This window comes from Vipera ursinii, assembly GCF_947247035.1.
Source record: "Vipera ursinii genome assembly, chromosome: 2".
Taxonomy (NCBI): Eukaryota; Metazoa; Chordata; class Lepidosauria; order Squamata; family Viperidae; genus Vipera; species Vipera ursinii.
In genome coordinates, this window is record NC_139513.1 from 265,665,912 (window position 1) to 265,684,935 (window position 19,024).

The 19,024-nt window shown below is 34.9% G+C and overlaps 1 protein-coding gene across 1 annotated transcript in view; it reads right to left on the reverse strand.

Annotated features, from left to right (window-relative positions):
* Nucleotides 1-1,394: 1,394 nt before the first annotated feature.
* The window catches only part of SREK1 (splicing regulatory glutamic acid and lysine rich protein 1), a 31,286-nt gene continuing 13,656 nt past the window's right edge, over nucleotides 1,395-19,024 (reverse strand). The window contains exons 3-12 of the mRNA XM_083354759.1: nucleotides 16,181-16,293; nucleotides 15,470-15,634; nucleotides 13,290-13,468; nucleotides 11,394-11,524; nucleotides 9,758-9,866; nucleotides 7,995-8,114; nucleotides 7,126-7,683; nucleotides 6,307-6,402; nucleotides 5,137-5,275; nucleotides 1,395-1,956 (exon numbers count right to left, since the gene is read on the reverse strand). Coding sequence (XP_083210885.1) covers nucleotides 1,807-1,956; nucleotides 5,137-5,275; nucleotides 6,307-6,402; nucleotides 7,126-7,683; nucleotides 7,995-8,114; nucleotides 9,758-9,866; nucleotides 11,394-11,524; nucleotides 13,290-13,468; nucleotides 15,470-15,634; nucleotides 16,181-16,293 — 1,760 coding nt within the window. The 3' untranslated portion in view covers nucleotides 1,395-1,806. The remainder of the gene's footprint in view (nucleotides 1,957-5,136; nucleotides 5,276-6,306; nucleotides 6,403-7,125; nucleotides 7,684-7,994; nucleotides 8,115-9,757; nucleotides 9,867-11,393; nucleotides 11,525-13,289; nucleotides 13,469-15,469; nucleotides 15,635-16,180; nucleotides 16,294-19,024) is intronic.

Sequence of the window (19,024 nt, forward strand, 5' to 3'; positions counted from 1 at the left end):
GCTAGCCAACTTCATGTGGCATAAACATCAAAAATTACTGTCCATACTTTACATGGTAAAGCATTCACTAAAGTTTTATTTTTGAAGAAACTTTAGACTGTAACAAAAAAACCCACCCAACAATGAGCTACTAAAGCAGTGTCACAATCTATGGGCTCTATTACCTTATAGCTTTCATTTTTCCATAAATACTCACCTATCTGTCCATAAACAGAAATATCGAGAACACAAACTGAAAGCTATTATTTGGCTTTTCATACCTTTTTTCAGTGCTATAAAGCCATGTGATTGTATTACATTGTATTCAAATAGTTCTTGATTTTACGGCAACTGTGTTGTAAGGTACAATCCTGTGCTGTAAATTTTAAAAGGCTGCAATGAGGCCAGAATGAGTTGCACTCATCATGTTATTGTCTTTCAGATCTTTATCAAACAGAACAGAAATCTTAATTACTTCTTTACTTGTGATGTTACACAAGTAGTATAGAAATAACCTCTATTTAGTCCTTAAGAAGATACATGCTATTAAAGGGAGCTTTTTATGCTCTAGACCTGTTGAGAGGTAAATTACTTTTATTTAGCACTATTCAACTGCCTGATTCAGTGTATGATCTGAAAAAATGTATGGATTAACTGGATTGTATGCTGGATCATGCACACCTGTTTATGGTCCCTAAACAGCAATTACATTAGCTAGGGATAAAATCAAGAGATCTTCAAAGTATTTCAAATAACTAATGGTTGATATGATTGACATCTTTCAAATGCTTGCTTACTGGTGTGATTGAATCATCAAAAAGAGCAACTCATAAACCAGACATGTCAAACTCGCGACGTCATGTGACACTACACAACGTATCGGGACAGTTTTTGCCTTTGCCGGCAATGGGGTGGGCGCAGCTTCCGGATGATGCATCCGGCCTGTGGGCTGGCAGTTTGACACCCCTGTCATAAACAGAGAATTTTTTTTAAAAAAACTCTGTTACCAGAAATCACTATTCTCTGTGTCAAAGGCACTAAAGCATCAGCTTGTGCTCTATATTTCCATTCAAAAGTAAAAATTCATTTTTCTCTTTCTGTTCTATTTGCAAGTTACTAGGCACCCTGTAATACAACTCAAGACAAAGTCAGTTGTTTGGAATTACTACATAGATGTGCTTATATTTGGAAGAATGGAACTCTAGTACAAACATGGATCTTTTTAGAATTAGCATGCATTGATCAACTACTAGTTAAGAGAAGAATTTTAGACTTATGTCGTAAAGAATTTTTTAAAAAATATAAACAGAAAGTCACAAACAACAAAGGAAAGCATCTTCACTTGCCTTTGTGGGGATATACACAACTATAAAACTGTGTTGGGTTAAAACTTTTCATCACTGTAATTTACAACATCAAGGGAAATATGTTTATTTCTGCACCATTTCCAAGCACATCATCAAAACATATCACATGGAGTTTAGTTTTAAAACCGTAAGAAAAACAAAATTTATCAACCTACAAATATTTTAACAACTTCCAAATGCATCTCTCTGTAGCTTTTCAGGATAGTAGACTGCAACCACTTTTTATTTTACAGTTTGATCATTGCTGTTTGCTTTTGTACAACATATCCTATTGGTCAGCCTTGGCTTCTTGTCTGTCCTCAAAGTGACCAAACCATCGAGACTGGAATAGCTTCTAGCACAATTTGGTATGTCCAGTTGATTGCTTAATAATTTTTTATCCTCTTTTGATGGATTTTTGAGATCGGAGAAAAAGTCTTCTATTTCTTTTGCCAAATGAGTCAAATGTCCAATCAACATTCTACACATCTTCAGTTTTAACTGAGATTGTTTCTTCATTTGGTTGGCAATTCCCATTCTGTTGTTGTTCCATTTCTGCTGCAATTGTCTCCTCTTCCACTGCTGCTTTATTGATTTCAGAATTTTGATTCTCTTTACTGAGATCTTTATCCTTTATAAAGAAAAAATATTTAAAAGGCAAGAAATAAAAAAATACACATCAAATTTATCTAATTGATTTTTGAGCGTATGCACTCTCATGCACTCCAAAATTTGAATTTTAAAACATTTTTCTCATATTAACCACAACTTTGTAAGAAATGTCTGGCACTTAAGCCTATTTTGTTGTATAAGATATATTTTGAGAACTGTTGACATTCTTGCTATAGAAGTTAAGACACTATCCCACTGTCTAAGCAACATAGGAATTCTTTCTTCTACTATTTTTATTACACATTCCATTCCATAACTTTCTGCTGAATAGTTCTTTCCAGAGAACTAGAGTTCTAGTGTATTTAGACCGTAATGCTGTCTATCTAGCCAAATATATGTATATACCGAAGTTGCCCAAATAAGAAAATTAACAGCAATTGTTGAATTCTAGTATCTAACATCTAACAATAGGTAAGCACAATGATTAGTTCCAGATTCAGAAAAATGATTCCTCCCTCATTAACTGGTAACTTTTTCTGTTAAAAAAAAATAGCTTTAGGCCAGTCACTTCCTTTCAATCCCGAGTGCATAAAAAATGCAAAACGAAAGAAAGAAAGAAAGAAAGAAAGAAAGAAAGAAAGAAAGAAAGAAAGAAAGAAAGAAGGAAGGAAGGAAGGAAGGAAGGAAGGAAGGAAGGAAGGAAGGAAGGAAGGAAGGAAGGAAGGAAGGAAGGAAGGAAAGAAAGAAAGAAAGAAAGAAAGAAAGAAAGAAAGAAAGAAAGAAAGACATCTGATAAAAACTGAAACCTCTGAAATAATTTATTTTTAAATGGCAACTTTTTAATGAAATTCACATTACATCCTTCTATTGCTATTAGTACTGCAACAATTAGTTTCTTCTATTCGTATAGTAATCATTAGCTAGCCACCAATTAACTATCTAAACCTGCTACAAAGAATGGGAAATTATCTTCCATCAAATGAAAAAACCATACTCTAGGATTTAGGAAGCTTTTAACAGCAACAGTTTTTAAAATATACATTTAGGAACTAAGGCAAGTGATACAATAAACCTGGCTACTTGTAGTTATTATATTATATTGTTGTTGAATTTATATTGGTAACATTTGTTTTAGAATTTGGTTACTATATTAATTGTAGAACTGAAGAACTGAGCTAGAACTGAAGAAGCTTCTTGGATGGGAAGCAAATCATTTGGAAAAGGCACCTTTGCGACAAAAAAGAAAAACAGCCAATCTAAAGGGAAAGGAAACAACCCAAATGCACACAATTCATGACTACAAGGAACTGAACAAAGTGACAATTAGGCACCATTATCAACGCCCACATATCTCAGATCTACTAACCCAGTTACTAAAAACATCCCTTTTTACAAAACTAGACAACCTAATCAGAAGGAAAGAAGGGCATGAATATTTATCTTTGAAACAAGGTACAGGAGATTTGAATACATAGTGATGTCTTTCAGCCTGGTTTATTCCAAAGTTTTTTTCTAGCTTCACAAAAAAAACATTTCTGCAGGCATTATTGTCCACTGCATAAACTCTTGGTTTATTCTCAAGATCCCTGCTTGCATGTAACTCGTATGAGAAATATATTGCAAAAATTGCAAGACAATAACCCCTTTGCTAAATTAGAAATATGCACATTCAATTTGATTTAGGTTACAGAATATCCAGAAAGCATTTAGATGGATCCAGCAAAGGTGCAGTCTATTCTATTATAGTGCTTTCTAGGCTTTGCTAACTTCTACAGGAAATTCATCCCTAATTTTGCCAAGCTTGCAAAACCACTACTGCAGCTCCTGAGAAAGGATCAGTGTTTCTCCTGGTCCAAAAGCAACCCTATTGTTGTGCAAAATGTGAGTTCTACTCTGAGCAGTGAAGGAAAGGAGGGGGGGATTACTTCCATGCTCAATTTACTCAAGAGCATTCTGCCCAGCAGAGAGAAATTATGACATTTTCAATAAAGAACAGTTTTCAGTTAAAAAAAAACACCTTTCGACAATAGGGGAAGGGCAGGGGAATAGGTGGGCACAATCTTCTTCCATGAACTGTTACATGACAATTCCATAGGATATGGAGGTATATTTAAAATTCAGTATAGGCTTCTAAGAGAATTTTGGTAACTGAAAACCCTCACTGAGATAAAGGGTTGTGTCTCCTCTTTCTATGTCTACCAACGTTCTTCCAGCCTACAGAGAAAGCTTTGAGAAATCTTTCCATTTACCTGCTAAGGGGAGCAGCTTGCTCTTGTAAAAGCGGAGTCAACTCAATCCTATCTGGTTGCTGGCTACCACTGAAGGGTATTGGGAGCTTGTCTGCCTATTCATTACAATAAGGTAAAGGTTCCCCCGCACATGTGTGCTAGTTGTTTCCAACTCTAGGGGCCGGTGCTCATCTCCATTTCAAAGCTGAAGAGCCAGCACTTGTCCGAGGACGTCTCCGTGATCATGTGGCCGGCATGACTAGACGCCAAAGGCGCACAGAGCGCTGTTACCTTCCCACCGTAGCGGTCCCTATTTTTCTACTTGCATTTTTACGTGCTTTCAAACTGCTAGGTTGGCAGAAGCTGGGACGAATAACAGGCGCTCACTCTGTTACGCGGCACTCGGGATTCGACCCGCCAAACTGCTGACCTTCTGATCGACAAGCTCAGCATCCTAACCCACTGAGCCACCACGTCCCTATTACAATAGATAGCTACAAAACCATTAAAATTGCTATTTAATGGATTTCTTGTAGAAATACCGCTTAAGATAGCTTATTACATACATATATTATTTAGTTTATTATTAACTTCAAAACAGTATTAGAAAATATGCTAAAACTGAATACAACTGATTTACTTCATTTTCTGCAATTAAGAACAGTTGTCTTTCCTTCCTATTGGAAACAATATTCTACCAAGGGAACAATTCTGAGATGGCGCCGAAAGAATAAAATTCAATACTTCAAATTTTGTCCTTCCACACTAAACTATTTATTTTTTAAAAAAATGACTACGATATTTATGACTTCATGTTCTTCCCTACAATTATGGAGGAATTGAGAAGAGAATTTTTCAGTAATTAAATAAAATTCAGGAGGTATCCAAAGAACCAATGAAAGGCAGCAGGCACTGAAATCTTCCTAAAATATTCTACAATGATTGCATTGGCTCAATCAAAATAGGCTTACCTTCACAATTGTGGTTTTATCTGATTTCTCTTTGACCTCTTTGTCTTTACTACTCTTTTGCTTTGAGGTAGACCTCTCCCTCTCTCTTCGATCATTACTTATCTCTCTCTCCTTCTCTGTCTTTTTGTCTTTCTTGCTTCTGTTTTGGAAAAAGATATTATCCCCCCCTAATGTAAATAGGATAGTTCATTTCATGCTTACAGATATTTTCATATGAATTCATTAAAGAACAATCAGCAAAGTCACACATCCTCAAACAATACTGAATTCATGACAAATAACATTGCAACAAGGTCGTAGTACTTAATATATTTAATGACAGGAAAAGTAAAATTTATTTTAGCAATTTCTTCTAAATAGTTTAAACATAAGGAAGCTAATTTTAGATTTTACTCAAGATAACTGGATAAAAATAACAACTATTCTCAAAATTGGCACATAAATTTGCATTAAATAATTTATGCTGTTCAACATAGAATATCTAGCAATAGAAAAATGTTTTATACATGTCAAATTTAGCATTTTTTTAAAAAAAGTGTATCTTAGTTCTTTCCCGAATAAAATTATTTAAGTCATCTTAAAATTTGTCTGGAAGATTTGTATCTTAAACAAATTAAACCCATCTTAAACAATTCTGGACAGCTTACAACAACAATCAAAATATCTATAAAGTTCACCCATCAAACTAAAAAACCCTGGGCCTTAATAATCCCTTTAGGATGTGATGCAGCAAGCTCCAATAACAATTAGGTTAAAGACTGCTTCAAGCCAAGATCAAACATGTTTCCTCTGCAGTCTTTACAGAACTGGTTTATCACTATCTTTTTTTCTAGGGTGTTTTTTTCAACTTCCAGTCAGGTAACTGCTACGAAAAATTATTTTTAAAGGGAATTCTATAGTTCAAAGGAACAATAATGGTTAGAGATTTATATTATAAACAAACTGTTTATAGTTTATTTATAGTTTGGAGAGTATATATACAATTTAAGGTAATTATTTAGAATATCCTAAAAAGAAAATATAGTCAAAGAACAAAAACCAGACATGTTTTCTGTTTCTTTCTTTGTTCAATGTTTCTTTTTGCATTAATCTGTATGCTATTCATGAGCGGCATGTACTGCAGAAGAATGTGAACAGTACAAAAACTGCATGATAAATCTATGCACTTACCTCCTTGGAGATGGAGACCGAGATGATTTCCTTTTTGTGATTTTGGATGATCTAGGAGACTTTGAAGGACTCCGACTCTTCCTCTTCCTTCGATCTCTGTAAGATCCATTAATCAAAAATTGGAAGTCCAGTGGGAATTACTAATTTAATTAAACTCAGGTTGCTCTGTCATGTACATCCTAAATTGCAGTCAACCTCACCTATAAAGTTAGCTGAGTGCACATTCTGATTCAAAAGCAACAGTTGCTGTTTTATCCTTATCAGAGAAAAACAGAGAGCCTTCTATAAGCTGCTGTGGGTGCTCATTATGCTAAACCATAATTTGACATAATGGCCCTGTCTATACAATTCATATAAAAATGCATTAAAACCTAACACAAGTCCAGCTGATTTAAAAGAAAACTGATCTGATCTGTTTTGAAGAACAAAACACTTGCAATGCAGCAGGGGCTATTTACTCATCTGATGAATAACCATATATATATAAGGCTGTGTATGGAAGTTGCACGATTATATGAACTTCATGTGTAAATATCAAGACAAGGCAAGGGATTTGAACAAGAAAAATCTTGTCTTAAGAAGTACCAAAGGTCTATTTCTGGAATCCTTCATTATTTAACAGATCAAAGTATATGGTAATTGATTCATAATGTGGCCCTAATTTAAGCCCTTCACATTTCAAATCTGAAGGGATTAAATGGGTATCAAATAAGTCTTATCACTGTTTTAGTATGCACTAATGCACACTAAATGTACTATTTACTACAAATTCAATTTTTTAAAAAAATATGAATTGAGGAACTTCAAAAAAAATCAAACCTGCTAGAACTACGTGATCTTCTTGAGGAACTATAGCTTCTAGGGGGTGTTTTAGATCTCTTCTCCTTTTTCTTTTTTTCATCTCTTTCTCTTTCTCGGTCTCTTTCTTTGTCTTTTGCCTTCTCCCCTTCTTTGTCTCTTTCATAGTCCCTCTCTCCCTCCTTTCCTTTATCTTTGTCTTCCTCCTTTTCTCTTACATGTTCTTTGTCATCCTTCTTTTTGTCTCCTTCTGTCTCTCTCTCCTTTTCCTTTTCTCCTTCTTTGTCCAAATCTTCTCTCTTATCTTTTTCCGTATCTGCTACTTTCTCCTTCTCTTTTTCTTTCTCCTTCTCTTTGTTTTTTTCTCGCTCCTTCTCCCTATCTTTCACTCGTTCCTTCTCTCTATCCTTGGTCTTCTCCTTCTCCTTCTCTCTGCCTCTATCCTTTTCTCTGCCTCTATCTTTTTCCCTGCCTCTATCCTTTTCCCTGCCCCTATCCTTCTCTTTTTCTTTATCTCTGTCTCTTTCTCTAATCTTCTCTTTTTCTCTAATCCTCTCTTTGCTTTCTTTTCTCTTCTCCCTGAGGAAAGAAAATATTTATTAATTCAGCTTACCCAATATTCACTGTAAGAGAGCACAAGTCAAGTCACTCCATTCCTAAATTTGTATTTTAACAGGGTGCAGCAGTTACCGATGGCAGAAAAATTACAAAATAGCATCTAGCAGAGAGATAGAAAAATCAATAAAGGAAAATAATATTATGCTAACTGCTCTGTCCTCATGCCATTTGTGGTGACAGTTAAATATACAGCTGGATAACATACAATTATAATCCTATAGCAAGGTGATAATATCAGAAATAGGTGATAGCATTAATTATAGGAATCTCACCGAGAAGGAGACCTGCTTCTTGATCTTCGGAGTTCTTTAGACTCTGAACGTTTTTTGGATGGACTTTTGGATCTGCGTCTGTCCTTTTGACTAGAGCGTGATCTATCACGGGATCTACTCCTGTAGCAAATAATTGTAGAGGCTAAATGCTATAAATTATATTGGTTTTCTTCCTTGTTGCCTGCATTATTGTGCATTTTTTTTAAAAAAATAGAACATTCACAAATTATTAATCAACATAAAAAGTCAAATATGTTCCAAAGCCAACTTCAAAGCAAAAGGCAACTGAAATGTAATTATTGTAAGAAAGGCAACAAATGATGATAATCTTATAATTTATCAGTTTACAAAAAGGGCCACAAAAGTTCTTCCAAAAGTACAAGATAATAAAACAACGTGCAGAGCCAGTTCAAGGCATCTGAATTTAGTATTAATTATATATTGTAACACCCCTATGTCTCCCATTTTGGGAAGGGGGCAAGGGAAGAGAAACTAACCTATAAAGCTTATTTTTATGCAATAAAATTATGCCAATTTTACCAATAATTCTTACAGCCATGCTTGGGGAGAAGCTAGACTGCCAATTGCATCACAAGAGAGGGTTCAATCATATGAGCAACAGTGTGGATTCATGGATAAGAAGGAACAGAATTTAAGAAATACATTTACTTATGTTTTTAGTAAGGTCTTAAAATTTCAGTATATATTAATTACTGGATGTAAAAATGACTGGAGACAAATATGAATATTAAATATATGGCACTTTCTTGGGATGAATGCTATGGATCAGGAGAGATATTTTTCATAATCATTTCTAACAACAGTATAATGGAAGCATTTTGGTATCCTCACATACAACTTCCTCATAATGTATTATTATGTTTGTGAAGTCTGTGTCTAAAGAATTTTTGGATTTAAAAAAAACATTATATATTTATTATTACATCACAGGTTATCTACAATTTTATTTTTCAATCTTGAGACACTTTTCATTTTTCTCTGTTTTTATTTTCTGTAGCATATATCACCACTAGCACACTATACAATGCACTACAATAAAATATTGATGCACAAAGAAGGCTCAATCTCATCTTGGTCCTCCTTGGTAGAACCCTCCTTCTAACTTAACCAAAAACTGAAAATTCCATTTGTCATCTGAATCAGTGCATTTTTATTTAACTTTCAGACCAGACTGAATTTGTAAAAACAATTTTTATGTGTGTAGTCTTAGCACATTGGCAAGCAACAAGCAAGGAATTCATATCTGAATAAGAACAAAGTTCCCAGTTCAGAATACTATAATTCTTAGTAATTTTATTCATTGCCACCATTAAACTTAACTTAGCACAAATTAAGAGAAAATTAATACATTTGCTTTGCATGTGAAAAAATTAAATTTCAATAATTTGGGTACCACCTCAGGGCTGCATAAAGATCTGAAAATTCATGCCACAATTTACTAGCTTCTTAAACTGGACCAAAGGATCTCAAAACACAAGTTCAGCTGTATCACAGTAATCCCTGTAATTCACGGCTCCATGAATCGGCAGCAGCGGCAGCAGAAATGGCACCAGCCAAGGGGATGATTTTAGGTGAGTAACCTAATCGCACACGTGCAAATAAAGCTGTGTGTGCTCACCCGCTGCTTACGTAGCCCAGTTGCTAGCGAGCTACAGCTGGGAATTGGGGACACCTGCCTTAGCTGACATAGGAGAAGACAAATTCACAATAGATCTCAGAGAAGCCTTACGTAGAAGACTTACCTGCGTTTTGAGAGTGATCTTTTTCTTCGAGATTTTGAACTAGATCTGGATTCTGAACGTGAATGGGAACGTGATCGACCACCTTTTCTTTCATTGCTCTTTCCAGACTCTGAGAGAAAAAACGACTTTGCAGTGTAAGCTCAGAATATTTAAAGATCCCAGTTAACAATCTGGCACAAGTGGAATGTACCACATATATTGCAAGGGGCCTACTCTCTGCACATCTTCCTTCTTTGCAAAAATCCTTCAGAAACATCCAAGAAAGTCATTGCATATATTCGTTGAGTGCAGCCATCCTGCAGCAGTACACATAAACCAGATAATTATAAACAGCTAGCTAAATAAGGAATGGGCTTTGTTGCTGCCACAATGCACAAGATTAAAACATGTTTGGTAAAATTGATTTCAGACAGAAAACACACAAAATCTGATAGAATTTTGAAAAGCTATGCAGAAATGCACATGAATAGCACTGGAATTTTATTATCAAAGCATTGCTATAATTAAGTAGTTAATCTTCAAATCTTTAAGAATATAATGGACTCAACCTATATGAAAGGCAGTAATTCTAGAAAATAAAATTTTGTTCATTCAGTTTTTATGTTATAGCTAATAACATGAAATGATAGAGTGATTCATAATGTATGTTCATTACTATTCTACAAACTTAGTTAAATGGCTATGTTGTTTAAGGTCACTATTTATTTTTTATACATTGTTCATTGAAAATGGACTGACTAGCTGTTAGCCATAACAACAAAAACTACCAAGGTAATCTGTATGATGTTTTCTTTCATTTTTAAAGATTATCACATATTATCCAAATAAGAACAAGAATGCTAAGGATCAGAATTTCTTTTTCTTTGTAAGTTACTTAAGAAAATTTCCTGGATTGATATTTGTTTCTCGGATAATCTGCCAACTACTTCAGTAATTTTCATTACCAAATCAAGTTATCTCTAGACTTTGCCTGTCACTTGCCTTCTCACGTTCTGGTAAATGACTAATTTTAACTGCATGGATTATTTTAGTAGTTTTTATAAAAGCAAGTGCTGAACAGGTGAATAATGGTAGTTTTGACCTTTTTCTAATTATTATAATTTTCTGACGATTTGGGGTATTACTACTACTTCAATAAATTTAGAAGTATCCTCTAAATCCCAGCACCTAAAAGTGAAAAAGCAGAGCGCATTACTTATCTGCACTCAAAGAAAACAATGGTGTTCCCAGGAAAAGTTATACCTCAACACAAAATAATGGAGCTGAAAACCATGAGAAAGAAGTCCAAAAAGAAAGAAAAAAGTAGGGAAACAGATCAGGCAGCAAGAAGAATGAAAAATCTGAAAGAAGAATTAAGGAGACCAGAGAATGGGGCCAACAAAATAGTACTTTTTTTAAAAAAAAAAACCTATTAAAACTTATTCAATACTCTGACATTAAAAAGCAGTGCTATCAGGTACCTTAGCTGCACATTCTTGATTATAAAATACTAAGCCACTCATCAAAATTACTGAGTCCATCCAAGAATTCTGCCCAGGATAGCCTCTCCCTGTTTCCTAGAAGAAGAAAAAATGCTCCACCAAATGTACATGCCCGGAGTTAGCCCAGTGGAAATACAGGGCAAGGAAAAGCCTACCTGGCTCAATAGCAGCTGATATAAAAGACTGAGCTTCCCGTACTCTCTTCATCACTTCCTCCAACTCCTTTGCAGCAGCTTGTGGTGTCATTTCAGGCGGCTTCACTATTGCATTATTGGAGTGATTTATTCTAAATTAAACCACAGATTGTATTTAGTTATTTCACTGCATCTATGCATATGCTTTATTTTATTCTTTTTTTTACTGTGCAACCGAGTAGAAAATGGACTCATGCTAATAGCTCGTGAATGGTTTGGACTAGACTCCAAAACAATGACTCTGACAGATAAAACTACTGGGTTTTTTTTAAATCTTATTATTCCTTGAGAAATAATCAGTCTTTTTTTTGCATATTATGATTAAGGGGGGGGAAGGGTTAACACTATCAGAGATACATTTTACATAAAAGCCTGTCCAGTTGTGTCCAACTCTAGGCCACAGTGCTCATCTCCGTTTCTTAGTCGAGGGAGCCAGTGTTGTCCGAAGACCTTTTCTGTGGTCATGTGGCCAGCATGGCTATACACCAAAGGCGTACAGAACATGGTTACCTTCCCACCAAAGTGTCACCTATTTATTTGCTTGCATTTTGTGCTTGCTTTCAAACTGCTGGGTGGGCAGGAGCTGAGGCAGGAACAGGAGTTCACCCCATTGCACAGGCTGTCGGCTTTCCAGCTGACAAGCTCAGCATCTTTAACTGCTGAGCCATCAAGCCCCCCTCAAAAAAGCCTATAGCTTTTAGCAATTACTTACATGGTACAAGATAGACCTGAGACCTGCTAGTAAAATACCTTTGAACTCAGATGTTTTTCTTCTTCCCCTTCTGTCAAATCAAAATCCCGTAACTCCTTAACCCTTTTCATCTCTCTCTAATTTAACTAGATCACATCTAATTGTTTTGTAAGCTTCCTTTTCTCTCCACCTTCTTAATTTCCTAAGAATGCATGCAGATCTATCCAAAGCCCAGAGGCATTTTGACTATATACAATTTAGCTTCAGCCTACTGCTTCCTTTTGATGAGATCCAAGCAAAATATTAAATTAGCATAGCGTTTTAAATTTTATTAGATATTAAGAGAACACTTCTTGAATGTAAAAGAGAATGTGGGAATGATGTTTGTGGCCAGTTGCCTATCCCTGTACAAATAAGATGAAAACAAAAATGAAGCCATTAAGCTGCCTCTCATCTCCTTTTTCAAAATAAGCCTTTATTCTCTAAATTAAATTAGAGACATCTAATTTTTACAGCATTTAAAATGGTGCTTTCAAGAGAGTCTACAATTTCCAAGACTCTCAATCAGCACAGTGAATTTTGTTCAAGATCTCTAGCACAGAACAGGACCCTATCAATTTAGTACAGAATTGGGTCTCAATTTAGCAGTTGCCTTTATGAAAATATAATATATACGTAGTGGGGGTGTTGTCTCAGATTTTCATAAAAGCATCTTTCCATTCACATTTTATGAAATATTTATAGTTGGAGATGGCAAGTATGAACTTCAACTTCCCACAGGCCGACCAAATTCTCTGTGCTAAATCCCCAACTTATAAGTTGGGCTTCTGTCCAAAGGCTTTTTATTAACTATAGCAAATGTATTACTTGTTTCATTTTGAGTAAAGTCAATGAGTTACCAATAAAAAAATTTGCATTTTCCCCATAGACATACAGCAGAACTATTTGTTAAGCATGTGCAATATATTGCTTAAGTAAACCCATGGGACTTGCACAAAGTTTGTGGAAATGCATATGAATTTTCCTATGAAGAATATATATGTATGTATTATGCTAGAAATAGGCAACCTAATACTCTCCAGATGTTTTGGACTACAACTCTTACAAACTCTTTCCATTCTGGCTAATGTTGATAGAAATTGATTATAAAAGTGTGTTTTTCTTACTTCAATGGTCTGTCTCCAAACACAACTCCATTAAAGGCAAGAGCTCTAGGTACAGAATTCTGGTCAGCAAATTCCACAAAGGCAAAGCGTGTTGGCTGGGTTTCGTCACCTGCCATCCGCACAAACTTTACTTCTCCAACTTGCTTGAAAAACTCAAGCAACTGATCAGCTGTTGTAGTCTGGGGGGGGGGGAAGCAAACAACTCAAATTAAAAATAACTTGTAAACTTATTTGATTCTGCTTATTCTGATCATGCCAACTACAATGTTAATTTTTGTCACCATAATGGAACTGCAAAAGAACAGTATCTTGAATACCAATGAAAACAACATCTTGAATACCAATAGCAAGAAATAACACTTCTATTTCCTTGATTTCTAAACAATAACACCTTAAAGATTTTGTTTTAATTTATCTGACTTATTAGCATGGAATTTTCTAATTGTCTGCTTACCCCAGAATGAAATGACAACAATGATTATTTGGTGAGTATCTCTTTTAAAATATGAACATACACATATACATATACTGTAATAGTCTTTGAAATTATTTATAATTTTATAACTTTATAATTTTAACATTTTTAATCTTAAATCAAATTTAATATTTTAGTTTTAATTTTATATACTGTTTAAATGCTGATTTTATAATGTACAGCTCTCAGAGTCCTTCCTTGAGGGAGTAACTGAAAGAGTCAGTAAAGGATATATGGGTGATGAGAAGTTCTATATATCCTTAAGACGAAGTCAAGACAACATTTAACTACAGCAAGTTTTGGTTTTCAATGTTTCTCATACGCACAATTAAAAGAAAGATTTAATACAGATAAAACAGTAATGGAGATTTTTATAACTTAATATGGAATCTGAAAACTAATGGTGTACAAATGGACATGTGACTGCAAAACTCTACAAACTTTGTTGAAATTTAAAACTGAAGAGGAACAAGTCAAGGACTGCATAATAAAATGGTTACAATATACAGATGGATCAATGGAAGAGAGTGGAAATAAAGAAACTAAAATTTACAGTATATTATACTTTAAAATAGATTTTTAATCATCTATATTATTGCTCTTAAAATAACAGAAAAATAAAAAGTAAAATAAAATAAAATACATATATTATAAAAAAATAACAAGTGCTTAAAAAAGTGAAAAAATACATCAAAAATAAAATATAGCATTAGAACAAGTTATTCTACATACATTATCTAATAAACAATGTATCTATAAGCACATATACTCATGTATGCTTACTTAACTTACTGTAACCTATTCTAATTTGTATTAGAATATTTCCTTATATTTATATGTACAAAGTCTATGTCTATAGGCAATCCGTTCATAAGTAATTTAAGATACAATTTTTACAGAATGATGTACCAATGGTATTTGACACCAGAGAAGTTATATAACATGTATAAGACATCTAGCCAATGTGAAAATGAGATGTTACTACTTTTTCAATGCTCCGTTTTATTGATTTTGCTGTCTATTGGGATTATTTTAGTTTGGCTGTCTACTTGATTAAATGTTTTCAGCTGTTTTTATATTTTCTCCAGAGTTTTGTATGCCGCAGAGTCCACTGGAGTTGGATGGCAAAAAATAGGGGGGGAAAGTGTGTATCTGGATCTGATGGAATGTAGCAAACTGCAATTATACACAAGTGACAAAAGTGACAGTTATACTTTTTATTTATTATTATTTGGATTTATATACCGCCCCTCTCCCAAGGGACTCGGGGCGGTGTACAAGGCAATTAAACACTATAAACAACACATAATATACAAAAATTAAAATGAAATTAAACCAATAGCCCTAAACAATAAAACACATTCTAATATTTAAAATTTTTAAAATTTAAAATCTAAAATCCCAGTCCCTCAGTCCAGGCCGGCAAGTTCAAATAGCCAAGTCTTCAGGTCGCGGCGGAAGGAGCGAAGGTCGGGAGCCATTCGGAGCTCAACAGGGAGCTGATTCCAGAGGGCAGGCGCGCCCAGAGAATGCTCTCCTCCTGGGGGCTGCCGGTCGACATTCCCTGACCGACGGCACCCTGAGGAGGCCCTCTCTGTGGGAGCGCACAGGACGATGGGAAGTTAACGCCAGCAAAAGGTACTCCCGTAAATAACCAGGACCCATGCCAATTATTAATGTATTCTTCTGTAATAGAAATGCTTACCTGGGAATTCAGGTTTCCAACATATACAGTCCTTCTAATTTCATCAATCTTGGAAGGATCCACATTGCCCATAATGGGTGGCTGGGGTATGTCTCCAATGGCTGTAATGTTATGATCCAATGTTGCTGCTGGTATAGCTCCTAGTGGACCAAGGGAAATTCCTATCTGTAAATAGAAAATAGGGAAATTTCTATAAACAAGCATGGGGTCTTTCTTCTGCTTTGGATCAATGAAAAAATTTATTTAAATTATTTAAAATTATCTGAAAACACTATATACTGAAAACACTATAAAACAAGTACATCTTCAGTTTTAAAAAATGAAGGAATAATTCTTTGAACTTCTGGGCAATAAGGCAATATTCTTAGCAGAAAAGAATGTACAAAGACTGAATAATAGAAATACTGCAAAGCTTCAATCCTTTTAAAGCCAGAAACTTTAACAGCTTTCTATGCAAGACAGCACTAATCTGTAAAAATTCTAGCTTTAACATTACTTTTTCTTTCTATTTTCTTCTGGTCCTCTTTGCTAATATAGGCTTCTGGTGAAGACTAAATCTTGCTATATTAAGGATGTTGGACTTATCCTAATAAATGCCCCACCTTACTTTGGATTTTAACACATTAGTTTGTTTAAAAGCCATCCCTACCATGGACCACTTACCCAAAATGTAACTGAATCAGCTGCATTATTACATCCAGCATTACTTACTGAACTCACGGGAGGCGTTGGTATAGGAAGCAACCCTCCACCAGGAATCAGACTTGTTATTGTTGGGGCAGGAGCTAAGAGAGAGAGGGCTTTGGCTTCATCTGGAATTTTACCTGAAGAGCAAAATGGTTTTGTTACCAAAAGTAAGGCCACCTTTCAAATTTTATTCTTCTACTTACTATTTCCCTTCAACTTAAATATAACAAATGAAAAAAAAACTACAACAGCCTTTTAAAAAAGCAAAACACACATTTTTCTTTCCCATACTCCACTAGGAACAGTAAGTGAGCAAAACTACAATCTCATTACCAGATTTTTACTTTAAAAACTGAACAATGAGTAGATAATTATTTAACACTTTGAGCTATGGGTCACCTGTACTGGAAACTTAATGTTCATGAACCAAACGATATCAAGCATGGACGCTTTCGCAGGACGTTGTTTCACGGTGATCGAAAGGTGTGTTACACATGACAACCGTTCGTGTTGACTGCATCACTAATAGCACACAGAACATCAGATACAGAAAAGAAGAACATTTTTTAAAGTTTAATCCCCAGAAATGGCAAATAACCAAATCAGTCAAAAAGAAAAAAGAGGAAACAGGAGTGTGCTAAGCAAAAACTGGCCTTTTCTTCGGCTGTAAGTGGCTGTGAAAAATATTGCCAGTTGATCACCAGTTCTCAATCTGGTACAACAAATCAAGCAAGGCAAGAAACATAATGATTCGTAGCGTAAGTACTTTGACCTAACAAGGCTCACAGTTCTGTAGCATTATGAGGGATAGTGTAATCTAGACTTTACAAAAATATTTACTTGATCACTGACACAATGTTTGTTATATCTGCATAGTGTCAGTGAAACAGATCACTGTTATTTTTACAAGATGACAAGGAGATTTTGTCTCTTGCTATACATATTTAGGGAGCAAGGCTTACCTCAATAAAATTGCTCAAGTTCTTAACTCAGAAATGCTTCACATTACGGATTGAACATAAGGATAAAAATACTTTAAATAATTAAATAAAAATTATTTTACACTATGGTTATCTATATTTAAATAATGGTTACTACTGCATTGATCTTCACTGAAAATGAATTTATACTACTCTTAAGATGCTTTACAGCAGCTAACTACTATATTTGTGGATTATGCCCAAACAATCCAAAAGTAAATATTTTAAGCACAAAGCCAGATATTACACACTAAAGATGGCAAACTATTCTGCCAAGGAGCCACCACTGTCTGAAGTAACTGTTACTTATTAGAGTAAACATAAGAATTTAAGTCAATCTGGCCTCAGAGATCCATTATCTAGAATTATAATGGCATTTATAATAAGAAAAAATACACAGTATTTTTTATTATTTTATTTTAAAAGCCTCACCACTAATGCTATAATCTTGATGTTCCATTAAAAAGCCAAAGATATAACGTAGAAAACAATGCAGATCTCCGTATTAAGCTCAAAAAAGATATTCCACTTCAAAAAGGGGAAGATGTTTCTGATGTTAAAAAGCTGCCTGAAGATCTACATTAAACTTTCTGGCAGTTTGAGTTTTTGAAGGATATAATTTAAAGCTTTTTATATATAAAAGTTGAAACACTGCAGACTTTAGCTGACAGGAAAGAATAGACCAGCAACATAAAAACCATATTACAGTTTCACTTGATTGAATGGATTTTAAAATAATAGGATCTTGACCGAAATGGTAAGTGGGCTGCATTTAAATGAAAGTATTTCAAACCCGATTCCCTATCGTTCTATAGGCCCATAGAATTCAATTGCACATTCCAAAATAAATGCTTATAAACTGCAGTCTTCCATGACTGTATCTAATTGGGATTTCCCCTACTGATAAAAGACGTTTTAATCCAATACAGATATCCATCAATCAAAAAGGGAAGTATCTAATTTTCAATGGTTTTCCTCACCCCTGTAAATTTCCTCATTCCTGGAAGCAGTATGGGAAATGATACAAGAAGTGAAAAGTCATAAAGTAGCTTCTCTCACTTAATTAAGGAACTTTTGATCAGTGGGTGGCCACCAAGTAAATATAACGGCATAGCAACTTATAGTAAATACCTAACTTTCTAAGCTATCATACCTACATGTTACTAAGTTACTAGAAAACAAGCCTCTTTTCCAAAAGCAAAAAAATGAATATCTATCTTCAAAACTAAACAAAATAAAGATTTTTTAAAAACATCTGCTACGGGAGAAGGGCGGTATATAAATTGAATAAATAAATAAATAAAATATAGACTTATATCCAGAAAGGGCCCAACTGTAAATTATTCCAGACTAAATATAACTGCATGTTTTCGGTATAATCATAAAAAGGTAAGAATGAAAATTCATAAAAATGTATTCCAATAGTTATTTTTGCAAAGAACTCCTTAAGTGCACAACACTCAGCACTGGTGATGGCTGAAATGATACTTAAAAGCAATGATGTAAAGCATGGAGATGCACAAAATGGTTTTTACTCAGAACTAGACTATGTCAGGGACGCGGTGGCTCAGTGGGTTAGGACGCTGAGCTTGTCAATCAGAAGGTCGGCAGTTTGGCGGGTCAAATCCCGAGTGCCGCGTAACAGAGTGAGCGCCTGTTACTCGTCCTAGCTTCTGCCAACCTAGCAGTTCGAAAGCACGTAAAAATGCAAGTAGAAAAATAGGGACCACTACAGTGGGAAGGTAACAGCGTTCCGTGCGCCTTTGGCGTCTAGTCATGCCGGCCACATGACCACGGAGACGTCCTCGAACAAGCGCTGGCTCTTCGGCTTTGAAACGGAGATGAGCACCGGCCCCTAGAGTCAGAAACAACTAGCACGCATGTGCGG